Genomic DNA, 13459 nt, shown 5'->3' with positions numbered 1-13459 from the left:
AGCGGAATGCGGACGATCGATATTTACATAAATGTAAGACTTTTGATCCTTGTATTTGTATGTGAAAGTCATCCTACGGCTATCGGTATTTGCCCTGTTGTTGTTAAGCCGACAGATGACGTGAAAAGGGGGAGGCTGCGTGTTCAAGCACTCAAACCGGAGAGATGTGAAGTCATATGGTTGCGCAAAGACACAAAATATGTGATCAATATTTGATAGTTCGAGATCAGGCACGAACTTCAAAAGGTCAACTTGTTAGGCGATGTTGAACTCAGCAGCCTCGGCACTTGTGGACACTGATTCAGCTGAAAAAGGTAAAAGAGAAATAATTGGTCGAAATATAACCTCACAATACGAAACTGTGGAAAGCAATACAGAGAGCGTAAAAGAACAGCTTCAATCTTTGAACCTTAGAAACACGGATGATATAAACGCCAACAAAATGACCAGCCAAACTTTGAGCGAAAAAGAAAACGGATATGCTAAACAGTCTCATTTTGTCGGAAATTCCGTCGAACGGAAACCGATGAGCCCGTCAACTCAACCAACAGCAACAGAACGGAGTAAGAGAGTTCTACCGGCGACACCGAAATCACTTTATAATTCCACACCAAGTCGATCGACTTCGTCGCTACTTCAACCGTCTGAAACATTAAATTCTAAACGCCTGAGCAGGTCTTCTTCACTAAGCAGTAACACCACTTCTTCTTTGTCATCTGAAGATGACCTCACTAGATCAAAAACAAAACAAACTCACATTGCAGTGTACAAGTTCGTGGCCCGGCATGACGACGAAGTGAATTTGGAGACTGGGGATGCGGTTTATGTCAGTAGGAAATGTGAAGATCTGTGGTTTGAAGGGATTAACTTGCGAACAGGAGATTCGGGATGTTTTCCTTCACGTTACGTCTCTGATATTCTGCGAGGAGGTGCAGTCCAAGGTGAATTTACCATTTTTATAAGAAAAACAAAAGAAAGTGAAAATTGTACTTTGAACCTGTTCTAAATTAAATTAATTTTTGATCTGGTTAATAGCTACATTGATACAAGTGACAGTGATTGTATATCAATCACATGTGACATAATCATATTTTGACAGGCAAAATTGTTCGTAATTAATAATTGTGCTTACTTTGGTAAATTTAATTTTGATTTCTGTATTCCTGTAGTAACCTTGAAATTACACACATTCAAACAAAATCTGAAACAAACTATCAAATTAAATTTTAGCTTTGATTCAAGAGTGCATCAGGGATGTTACCTAAATATACAAAACTGAATGGTCATGTTGATATAGAGTCATAATATGTGCACAATCACCACTCAACTATCATATTGGACTACCTTAATTTATAGATTTTTTTCTATATTAAGAGCTATATATGCGTATTTGACCTTTCACTGAAAGTAAGGGTCTCGGCGTCATGTATTTCAGCCCTCAATTTTACATTCTGTGTCACAAATGCAGGACTCCAAAGGAGACTGATCAAGTTTGGTACATATTGAATATTATTTTTGCACAATCTTACAAGAGACCATAAAAATTATAAGAGTAATTCTGTGTAATACTGTGAAATGGATGAAATCACCCCTTCAAACTTCTTTATTGGACAAGTTTTGTTTTTTTTTAGGTAGTATATTTGAATCTTTTTTTTTCTGTTGTAGATAATTCTGTTAATGAGGCAGAAGTAAATCAATTCAGTGTCAGGTAATATAAGTCATGATAAATAACTTAGTATTCATTTATTATTGAGGAGCGATGCATAGTCACAATTCCTGGGTTTTTGCAGACATCATATTTTGCAAGTCAATGTCAGAGTCTCAAATTCTTGTGCAAGACTCAAAAAAGTTTGCTTGCAGAAAATACCTAACCAGCTGCCCAAGGCTTTAGATTTACAATTGACGCAAGCCATGTTGCAAAATATTTTTGATATGTCTATATTTTATATTGGTCACTTCTAAAGTGAGGGTCGTTTAAGTACTCCCAAGTTAGAAAACTGCCACTAAGGCGTGTGCCAATTATCTGACCCAATAATTTCTAAACTGATAACAGCTCTACAGAAATGACTGAGCAGTTAGCATAATTATAGATTTCTTTAGAGCTTTCTATGATCATTCTGCTATCATGGAATCTTTTGGATCAAGTCTTAGTCATCTCTTTAACAAAGTGGACCATCCATTTACTTAACACATTTGCACACAAAATGTTCCCATGTACAGATAACTATACTTGTTTATATTAGTTCCTCAGCACATGTGCTTGATGCAGGGGTTTCATTAATGTTTTCAGCAGAAGGGCAACTGGTTTTCAGAGGCGGGCAAAACTATTTCAACTGAACTTCTTTGTAGGAAAAACTGTCTGCTAGGTGGTCAAACCAGCCGGGCAAAATCATCATCACAGCTAGTCAATTTGCCCAGTGCTGCCCTTAATGAAACCCCTGTTGATGCGTGACGTGGCATTGTGAAACGAATATTATTTTATGGGCGGTAAAGATGTACAGACAGATGATATTACATGTGTGCATGTGCTGCAGACCATATTGATAGCATCATCCCATGTGACTTTTTTTGAACGTAAATGTTAGGTTTCTTGGGTCAGTGGAGGTAAATGGCTTCAAGGGAAATGAGATCATATGTGATGCTATGAAAGAGGTACAGTATAAGAGTTTGTAGCTGGATTAATGAGCATTTTAAGAATAATGTATGCAGAGTCTGTGGTAGCTGGAGCTCTTTGCAATAGATACATGTCTATAATGCTAACATAACACTGCATGGAAAAAGATGAAACAATTTGGTACAAACCTGGTACTTTAATGTTACTTGCAGGAATTTCTCATCCATAAAAACTTTATTTGTTCTTAGGTATAAAGCTAATGATAATTTTATAAATATTCATAGCATCATATGTTATGAGTAATTTAAAATATATTATCTATTTGAATATTCTAATGACACTATCTCTTATCTCAAGCATAGAATTTTATTTAATTATTATTGAGGTAGTCTATTCAAACTTTAGGTGCAACCTGCACCATTTACAAGGTTACTTATAGCTTGCAAAACAAAACAATGAATATAGAACACAAAAAATGCCCCTAGCCCTTTAGTCTTCTATGTAGCCATTACTTAAGTGGGGTGAGGGGTGGGGGGCTTGCACGTGATGACCCAAATAGCAGCTGTGTAGGAGACTACTAACCCTTAGAACAAATGAGGTGCAGATTAACAAGAACAAAAGAATGAAAACATTGTTTTTCAACCAAAACTTAATCGAAATTGTCAATTTATCCTAATGCAATCTCTCATCGGAAAACACTTATTTTTATGTAGATTGTTAAACAGCATCAACTGACCTCAGCTTCCAAGCCCCCAGCTTGTATTCTGGATGTAAGTGAAAGAGGAATAAAGATAATTGAACACCCACAGGCGGCTGAAGGAAGAAAGGTATACATGTAGGACAAATTATTTCAACCTAGGTTAATTTGTGTCAAAGGGAAAGGGTGGGTCTGGGACCAATGACTTATTACACTAACAAATATGAGGAAATTTGTAGTGATTACTTGCGTAGAATTGTGGGGATGAAGGTGGACTACATAATCTGAAATCAGGTGTTCAAATGATTGGAGGGGGGGTGGGGGTAGGATTAGGGGGTTGATATGTGATCCTGGCAGGATAGGGTAGGTTAGAACTGAGAGGGGTAGGTGTGGATGTTATTCTTTTTAAGACCCCACCACCCTCCAAAAGAGGGGAAAAATGTATTTGAAAAATTTAATCAAGGTTGAAACAAATTAATTTAGGTCGAAATCTTTTTGACGTAAAGAACAGATTGACCTACTACACATGCACCAACTGTGTCTAATACCATTGACTCGCAATGCATGCAAGGGGCTAAAGCAACAAAGACATTACCCACTCTACACATCGTGTACTAACCTATCATTCTAGGTAATTATGTGGCTGTTTATACATTTTGTATTCCACAGGTGTTAATTACTGTACCATAAGAGATTAATTTGTCAATGTGTACATTGTAGTTTGTATATTGTGATTGTGAAGGTAAGGGTAATTCTGACAAGAACTGTTGTTGGTGACTGACGTTTGGACAACTTGAGCGAAGTCCTTCAGAGTTAAATCTCGTCCAATTTTGGTGTAAAAATTGAAGAAAACTGGGAATTGAAGGAATTTGTCACCTCTGTAACTTGCAGTAGTTATGTGGTTAGTATGGAACTGTGGTGTCTCGAGCGCTCATTTTCACATAGGAGCAAGTAGAGTAACCTATGATTACAGGAGCTTCATAGTTCTAACTTGGCATTCTTATAATTCTATTTGCAGGATGTGAGCACGACTTGTAGAGTAAATTATTTTCTCTTGTTTTCCTACCCCAGGGTTCTGTATCGGGCAAGAAATCAAGCAAACGTAAATTAGGAAAGCTGTTAGATAAAGACTCAAAGGTTTGTAATTATTGATAATGTTGCTAGCTTATTGTAAATTTTAATGATGTAGAGTTCTAATTACATTAACTGCAATGTTCCGTCTTGATTGGTTCTTTATCTGCCATTGTAGGAATCTTCAACACAATGTCACTACTTTGCATTAAAGAATGTAACGTTTTGTGGTTGTCATCCACAAAATGCAAGGTAAGTTGGACAAGTCGTTTTTGATACGCGTAATGTTATCACCAGGCGTGTACCTCTAAAACGGTGTGAGTTTTTTTGTTTTTCGCCGAAATTTAATGCGAGCTTGTGCGCTCACTTACTCTTACTCTTTCTCCTTGATGGCAGATTCTTCGCTTTTATCACGAAGCATCCTGAAGATCACCGTTTTGCTTGTCACGTGTTTATGTCAGAATATTCAACCGAGCCAGTGGCGAATGCCGTGGGGTAAGACCTTAAGATAAACGCCTTTGTTAGTTTCCTTGTTTCTTTTTTTTAGCCTATTTTTGTCTTTCTATCTGGAAAACGAGAGCCTTGCCCACCTATATGTAGAGAAACTGGTTAACAAATAAAGCGCGCTTTGGTATCGTTTTTGACATAATTGGAAAGTTTTATTGTTACTAACATGGTAATCCCATCAACTTGAGAATAGATAATGCAAATGAGATGAGATTTTTTTATTTTTCCCGTAGATTCGTGATCGTGCAACTGTCACGTTTTTCTTGTCCTGCTACTTGTCTCTCAACATTCCCTTTTTGGGCGGGCAGTAAAAAGAAGCCAGCTCTTCCAAGTGAATATTAATCATTGTTTTTCACTCTTTTAAACAGACGTGCCTTCAAGAAGTTTTACGCTGAATTTCTTGACTACCAAGCTCCCATAGAAGACTTCTACTTCGAATGACTTTTCTAAATACAGTCACGATGATAAGACAATAAGATTTATATTTTTACAGCAATTTATTTGACAAATTTATATGCCAATCTGAGTGACAAATGCTTTAACCTGTTCAAGCAGCTCCAGAATTCGGGGAAACGAAAAGTCTTCTCCTCATTTGTTTCGCAAGTGGCAACAAAGTTGACAACGATCCGGGGAAAAAATATATCTATTAATTTATATTTTTGTATGCAAATAAAAATAGTATGTACTGCTGAGTACAGAGAGCTTATCTAATACCAAATGAATTTCAAACCAGGCATTAGAAGCGAACTATGGATTTTGACGAGAAGTTTGATATTTTGCGAAGAAAGACCGTTTCCAGATCTGTCTCTTTCCTGTTAAAAATACATACTAAAATAGTTAAGACAGTACAGCGATCTAATTAAGTTATGAAGCAGATGAAGATTTTAAACATTAGTTTTTGAAAACATGAGCTCTGTGCAAGTTTGTTGTTACTATCCAGTTTGTACTCTCCACGTTCGTAAGAACTGAAGATATATTGCAAGTATTTTTCCTTGATGTGTATGCGGCGTTACTAAACATATCAAGGCAACTATTAAAAGAGAGTGTAACAAGCTTTATAAAAGCAAAGACGTACTAATTTCTACCATGTAAGAATGTTTAGTCAAATATAATTTGGAAAGAATAAGATAAGCAAAAATTTTATACAAGAAAACTAAAACACCGCGTCATTGCGGTTGCAGTAATTCCCTTTGAATGAATTTATAATTTGATAATTTTATGAGAAGCATTCTGATTTTATATAATAACGTCCATAGATTGTGCCGAAAAGATATTTCATAGGAACTATGTGGTATATGATGGTTTTAAAAGTCAGACTTTCAGAAAATAAATGATAAATTAATCGAGGTTGGACGAAAACGGCCCACATTGCAGACTCGACAACCATTTAGATACCGTCATTATTTACTCTATTTCCACAGTTTTCTTTCTGTGGAAGTTCATAATTCAGGAATAAAGTAATCACTTAGTTGCAATACAGCTTGTATTTAATTAAAAGCAATTGTACTTTGTTAATTGAAAAACGGTCTTGTGACACGTGTTTAGTGAAAGTGTTTTGTATCAATAGCAGATCGGTTGTATACTGGTTTTCAATTAAACGTGAATGAAATAAACCATTTAATAATCACGAGTGTTGTGTAACCCTGTTCTTTTCCGCCAAGGCACATGTTCAGATGTCTCTTTCTTGAAAAATATCTTGGTTAATTAATCACCAGTTGGCATAAAGGAAGCCCACTGTCTCATGTTGGAAAAGCCGTTATTTTCAACTACCATATGGTATGGTGAACGCGTTCATTAGCACTTTGGTGTGCACCTAATGCTAAGAATCCTCAATCTATTCCAACAACTCCTCTCGCTCTTATTTGTCCGAGTCCACTGTAAGAGCTTAAGTGTTACTGGCTCGGCACGCAGTTGAGCTTTTGAAATGTCCTCGTCAAAGAGTAGTCTTCTTGAGGGATCTTTTCAGTAAGTAGTGCGTCGTGCGAAACGCTTGATTTATCAGTATGAAGTCGATAAAGGCAAATTAACCGTCAGGTGGCGAGTTTGTGAGGCTGACGTTTCGAGTGTTAGCCTTTCGTCCGCCAGAGCAAAGTGGGGGACTCTGGGTTGTTTGTGCTGGTTTCAATTGTGGAGCACGGAGTTACGCTCATAGAGGAAGCATGGCAACAGAAAATGCCTGTCGTGAACGACTATGAATAAGTTAACCAAAAATGTATGAATTCCTTCATCGAGCCAAATTTTGCTCGTTAGAGGCTAAGAATGGTCAACTGGACCGATTTATGGCGAAAAAGAATCGAAAGTTTAGGAGAAAATTTGCGCTTTTCTTTAAAAAAAAAAAAGCTCATTTAACGGATAACTGAGGCTACTTGCGGTACTTCTTCCACTCTGGAACTTCTCTGGTCAGGAGATGCACCTATAAAAGTCAGTACACACGAGGGGACTAGCCCCTGCAACAAGTCGCGGGGACAAATCCCATCGCGTGAATTGGCGATTTTTGCTGCAAAATCTAGTCGCAGGGGCTAAAATTTGGTCCCTGCGACTAGTCCCACGAATTCAAACTGGTTTGAATTTTTGGGACAAGTCCCTGCGACTTGTTCATCAAAACGCTTCATGTACACTGCTCGTGGGACAAGTCCCTGCGACCAGTCCCTTCGTGTAAACTCTTCAGGAGACTAGTCGCAGGGACTTGTCCCCTCGTGTGGGCCGACCTTTATAATTCGCATTTGTTTTGGTTTTGTGTCACGGCGATTGGTTCAATCGAAAACCAAACCAGACGTGATTCGACCTGTGTTTGCTTTGGTTTTGCATTACTACGCGAAGCGATTGATTTATATATAAAAAAAAGAAAAAAACTCGCGTCACTTTGTCATCCAATCAGAAGTACACCCAGAAACAATCGTGACTCTCGCGCGCACACGTTTTCCCGCGCTTAGCGTCCGTTATATGTAATTGCTTTGAGTTTTGATTGGTTCATTGGATTGTCTGTGTAATTTGTGATCGGCCCGGCAGAGTGATTAGTTTGGTTTTGCTTTATTACATTCAATTTAATAACTGCTTTTCCTTTGAAGCCTAATATATTCAGGTTTTCCTTCAATTTGAAGGCTTCTTTGTATATCAAAAGAAATTACTTGACATACCATGTACACGTCACATAGCCCCTCATTCAGTATAGTGCTTAAACATGGCACGAATCCAGGCTTTCAGGGGCTGTCCGGACTACGCAGGAGAAATTTGAAAACGCAGCTTTATTTCTACAGTTAGGCCTACCGTTCAATCTAATCCTGACCGAAAACGGAGCTTTTCGTAAACGCTCTTCAAACCGGAGGAATTTGAAAACGATGGCTTTGCGTTTTACAGTGGAACAAAAACATTTTGAAAACAAAGGTTTTCGAAAGCGATGGCATCTTAATAATCAAGTGGTTAACCCTAACCCTCAAAGGTGCCCTCAAGCTTTTCCGGCGCTGGCGCTGGCGATCAGTGTTCTCCGGCGTAGCGTGCAAGGAAAACGTTTGATGCGTATTGGGGGTGAAAACGCCGTTTTCAAATTTCTCTTGCGTAGTATGGACGAGACCTCAATTTTGGTGGGACCTAGCATGAGTAGCGGGCGTTATACGGGGGAGGAGGAGGCAAAGCGCTGATATGCCTGCTAGGCTAGTTGGAACCGGGCAAGTAAGCGGGCGAGAAAAGGATAAACAGGCTTAGTCACCCACCCCTTAGTTTTCCCACGTTTTTTCCTTCGCTACTGACTTCGGCGTTCCCCAACCAGCCGAGAGCCTTGGACAGGCTTCCGCTGACGCAGGTACAACTAACCTTTGGGTGTATAGAGCTAAAATAGAAAAGGGTCAAATGAAAAAAAACTTAACGTGATGAGTTAACTGACAAATTCGGCGCCTAGTTGGGTATGCGACTATTAACAGTGAATAAATTCTAGTGGATATTTACATAGACGTGAATAAGAATATTTGTATATGTTTGAATTACTGTTTGAGTTCAACATTCAACATTCGACATTAAAAATATTTGTATCTTACACAACCAGCATTTCCAAAAGGAAAATTTGTGCCTGTTTAATCTGTGCCTTTAGAAACCAAACACCAACATATGGTCTAAAGTTTCGGAGTCTCGAATTAAACCACGTTGATTTTAATTTCCCAGATCAGCTTAGCAACTCAAGCGAGCTACGGAGCGAAATATAACAAAACCTCATAACCGGTTTAATGATCCGTGATCACACAGATGAGGTGCGTTCATGGTCCCTGTTTGACAGCTTATAGCAAGGCTGTTTTATTAAAGCGTCACAGCGGTGCTGTTTTAGGGATCTGTTCCTGTTTGTGTTTCGCCGATTATCTACGCTAATGTTTAAACATCTGAGTAGCGGCGAGGCGGCACACGTTTTTCGCCAATTATGTCGCATCACTGTACCCCCAAAAATAAACGGATCGACCAGGCTGTTGAAGTAAACCAAAGCGTTCGCAAAAACCAACGCATCATAGAAATGATTCCACTGGGCGCCATCACCGAAGTCATGCCACAACCACATAACGTGATAAGGCAATAAACACAGGGCAAACGCCACCGCACCGAATAAAAATGTTTTCACGATTATGATATTGGTTTTTGTGCGCTGCCTGACCAGCTTATGAAACTGTCGATTTCCAGCTCCTTGCCTCTTGTCAAATCGTATCATTTTCTTGTCGTCTAAATGCAATCTGAATCCAATGCAAATATAAGCAGGAGCTATCACGCAAAGAGGCAGAGAATAGAAGAGTAAAAACACGCACATTGTGAACACTCTCGGGTGATTGTCACTTTGCCACGCTTCGGTACAGCTGAGCTCATCGTGTTTGTATTTAAGAATGGCAATGTAAGGCGACACAAGCGCAGCAGATAAACACCAAACTACACATACTGTTATCTTTACAACCCTTACTGTCAACATTGGTTTGAACGGCGTCATAATCGCTCTGTACCGCTCAATAGCCATGCAAGTTAAAGTAGCCACAGAAACTGCAATCAGAGCGGTCTGAAATGGGTACACAACTTTGCACATAAACGCCCCAAATGGCCAGTGCTGGATTAAAATAACGGCCATATCTAGCGGGATACCAACAGCACAAGTCATAAGGTCGGTAACAGCCAGATTAAGGATGAAATATTCGCTTGTGCTTCGATGTTTCCTTCTCAGTAGAGCACCAAACAAGACTAAATTTGCGGCTGTTCCAATGATTGCTATCACTGAGTAGAATGCCAGTTGGATTATGGTCAGTGTTGCAATGTTTGAAGCCTCGGCAGTTAAATTCGACGTTGTCTTGTTGGAGTCCATTTCTGCCAGATTTCCTGCTGTTACTGTAAAAACACCAGTTTGCCCAAAGAGAGTCGAGCTTGTAGATCCTCTGTGGCAGACTTAATCACAATATTCATGGATCGTCTAGAAATTTAAATTTGTATGCTTATTTTAGAGCTAATTCAAGTTTGGGTCAATAATTACCTTGCAAATTGTGTGCCCGCTTAAAGGTGACCCACATTACAGTTCACAGCTAAGTCCCTCCGGCCCACTGGCCTGGATTGATAACGTAATCAGTCCGGCCGTTATCAGGTTATTTGTTAATTACCAGCCACTGATATAGTGTTAATGCCTCGCCGAAACACGCACTCCTTTAAAGGGACATTTGAAGGCCAACAAGGGATGATGTCAAAACCTTCATCTTCTCTGGGGTTTAATACGTGTTGGCGTGACTTGAATAACTTTCAACGCTCGAGTAAATTTGTTGACTGCGGAAACGATTTGTGTGTGGGTGTGGTCTCTGGTGACAATATTGACAGAGCCGGAATAACACGCCAATAGGTGCGCCAATATAGCTAAGTAAAATTTTACAGGAGGTAGTATATCTCTCCTGCAAATTGTTATAGTCAATCTATAATGCCCGAACCATAGAGACTGTTTCTCTATTTTTAACGTGCAAATGCGTGTGAGGTACTCCTCAAAAGTCACCTGCTAGAGGTGCTTGGCGATAATGCTTCAAAAAATTTAGCTGGTACAATGACATTTTAAAATCACCTATAAATCAAACCTTCGAGGCGAGGGAAAAACAGGGAAAAGACGATAGCAATTAAGTGCCCTTTGTATTGCTCTTCAGATAGAGGGTTAAAAAAACAAAACTTGAGTACGATATGTTTTGACTATTAAAAGTGAGTTAATGTCGTCTTGCTAAACAAACCGACACGAAATGTAGCATGATAAATCAATTAAAAAGCAACATCATTGGACACGAAAAAAACAAAACCTGTAATCTGTTCTATGCGGATGCCTGGGGAGTTATTTTTGGTGTGTTGACCATAGATAGCAGTCTCATCTGTGGTGTTACTCCCGTCTTGAGTTACGAAATCGAACGGTTTTGACACCGTGGTAAGCCACACGCGATCTGGCATGCATATTTTAATAGTATAAATCTACCAGCGTTCTATCACGAATGTCGTTATCTGATTGGCTACGCTACTCAATATCTATTCTGTTGTAGTTAGTGAGTAGCGTAGCAGTGTGCAGTTGTTAACAGAATCACGGCTGCTTCTTTGCGTTTTCGCAGTGTCTTTGAAGAGGATTAAGATAAAGTTTTTAACGACTAGAAGATTTACACTAAAACGATTAGATCATCCGCTCTCGATTTCTATGCGTGATAAAATTCTCGAGCTCATAATCTAATTGTTAAAGAGATAATACATGAAAACTCCAGGTATTTAGCTTAAGGCCAAATACAATATAACAAATGACTTTTTGAATAGGTTGTGCGTCTCGAGTGCGCCATTCCCTGCAGATAGTGCATTCAACGTGGTCGACAAACGCTCTTTAAAGTCTACCACACACACAGGTTATAGATAAACTCACGATAATTTGGAAATACATTCAATCGCGGACAAACGCCTAAAGCAAAGCTCAATGAATATTTCATTGCTTGAATCTCACAAAAATAAGCGTAGTGTTGACATTATGCTGGCTCAGTGTTGATGGCTTGAAGGTCGAGTGAAGGTCTAAACTAGTTCTTCTGACCCTTCCTGTGTTAATCGATTTCTATTTTTAAAGTGCGTTGTCACTCACGTAGCCAGAAGCCAGGCAAATTTGTAATTAGAACAAAAGAAAGTGTTTACGGAAGAAAAAAGTTCACCTTTCACATGATTGGTTTGAGACACCAACATGGCCGCCGATTCATCGGCGTGGCGTAATGGGAAATCACTCTGTTCCAGCACGTTAAACAAGTGTAGGAACATGTAGGTTTCAGATAATTTGAGGTATATTCGAGAACTTTCATATTTCAACCATCTTGGGAATAGATATCGGTTAAAATAGTTAAGGGTAGAAGAACTGAAAACCTTATCTCCACGGAAAGTTATGACACCAAGAGAAATGAACATCTATATTACAAGTATACTCATTTTTTTAATATATGTAATAGGACTGCATGCTGTCCAATTTGGAAATAACTAGCTGAAAAAAATTCTGAAAAGATTAGAAGAGATCGTGGGCGAAGTCCATTTTGGCTCTCAGAGGAATGTTTTGAAGCCACTTATTACCAAATTAGACTAGGATGTACTCATATTACTTGTTAATTAAGTTGGCCAGGGAACTGTCCAAATTATTAGTTAATCTGGACACTGCTAGCCAAATTAAGAATTAATTTGGATAGCTGCAAACTTAGTCTGTAACGAAACTTACTGCACCCTTAAAAGGTGTTACGCAACTACATCCACGCCTTGGTAGTACATCTACTCTCAAATTGGTATCGTAACAGTATAAGAAGAACTCAAAACTAGCAAAAGCTGTGGAAACAATCGCCTTCGGCTCTTGTTCTCAGAGCATTTTTCGTTCTCCCAAACGTTCACACGTGTTTCCATAAGTCGATTAAGAAACGGAAAATGTTTGCTATTTCTTAAATATCGCTGCAATCGACCGTGGCCCTAGCTAAACCCTCAGCGCATTTTACTCTTCGTTTGTGTCCATCCCATTTCCCGAGCCAGCAAAATGACTCTGGAAGTGATCTGGAAACAAGCAGAAAGTGTCACCCTAAGGTGTATCGTGAGAATTGTCATTCACAGCTTCAGCCTTTGGCTTCAGCAGATTACAACACGAACGATGGCTGCAAAAAAAGTTCAGCGATCGTTGTGATCATATGGAAAGCATTCTACAGTGATCAAAGCGAGAGTAGCGACAACGATCACTTAGTAGAAAGACTTTTAGGTCTCAATAGTTCTATGTCCCCGATAGTAGTGATCACTGTGGAAACCGGTAGTCGTAAGGATTGCTCAACATTTTCTAGATTTGTAGCGATAGCGGCATCGTAGCGATTATATGGAAACAAGCCTTTGGATATCCCAACTTAGCTTTTACAAAGAGATGTCAGAGGTACCCCACCCTTAATTTCACCATTGGTGCGTTTTGATAACCAAATGTGATTGGTTTAGGTGTGGTTTTGCGATCAGTGAAGAGGTCTCTCAACTTCCTTGTAATTCCTCTGTAAATAACGTAGCCGAGAATTGCTAAATTTATTGCGAATTTTCTTTTAATCATTGAGCTTTAT

The 13459-nt window shown here is 39.0% G+C and overlaps 2 protein-coding genes across 2 annotated transcripts; one reads left to right on the top strand and one right to left on the bottom strand.

Annotated features, from left to right (window-relative positions):
• On the top strand, window positions 1-6519 carry LOC110044770 (C-Jun-amino-terminal kinase-interacting protein 1-like). The gene is made up of 8 exons (XM_020750348.2): window positions 1-941; window positions 1666-1708; window positions 2586-2652; window positions 3328-3441; window positions 4383-4448; window positions 4561-4634; window positions 4779-4877; window positions 5258-6519. The coding sequence occupies exons 1-8, from the start codon at window positions 263-265 to the stop codon at window positions 5328-5330; spliced, it is 1215 nt and encodes a 404-aa protein (XP_020606007.1). The 5' UTR covers window positions 1-262; the 3' UTR covers window positions 5331-6519.
• A 2220-nt stretch (window positions 6520-8739) lies between these two features.
• Window positions 8740-10796, bottom strand: LOC110044760 (galanin receptor type 1-like). Its single transcript, XM_020750338.2, has one exon. It carries the CDS (start codon window positions 10210-10212, stop codon window positions 9118-9120), a length of 1095 nt encoding a protein of 364 aa, XP_020605997.1. The 5' UTR covers window positions 10213-10796; the 3' UTR covers window positions 8740-9117.
• Between the last annotated feature and the right edge of the window lie 2663 nt (window positions 10797-13459).

This window comes from Orbicella faveolata, unplaced genomic scaffold (assembly GCF_042242905.1).
Source record: "Orbicella faveolata isolate gen_17 unplaced genomic scaffold, um_ofav_v1 contig_1, whole genome shotgun sequence".
Classification (NCBI taxonomy): Eukaryota; Metazoa; Cnidaria; class Anthozoa; order Scleractinia; family Merulinidae; genus Orbicella; species Orbicella faveolata.
This window is presented reverse-complemented; position numbering and strand designations above follow the sequence as displayed.

Bases quoted from the DNA above. Each gene is read 5' to 3' on its own strand.
- LOC110044770 (XM_020750348.2), top strand. From the start codon at position 263: ATGTTGAACTCAGCAGCCTCGGCACTTGTGGACACTGATTCAGCTGAA. The intron at 4,449-4,560 runs GTTTGTAATTAT...CTGCCATTGTAG, and splicing joins TGTTAGATAAAGACTCAAAG to GAATCTTCAACACAATGTCA. The intron at 4,878-5,257 runs GTAAGACCTTAA...TCTTTTAAACAG, and splicing joins CCAGTGGCGAATGCCGTGGG to ACGTGCCTTCAAGAAGTTTT.
- LOC110044760 (XM_020750338.2), bottom strand. From the start codon at position 10,212: ATGGACTCCAACAAGACAACGTCGAATTTAACTGCCGAGGCTTCAAAC.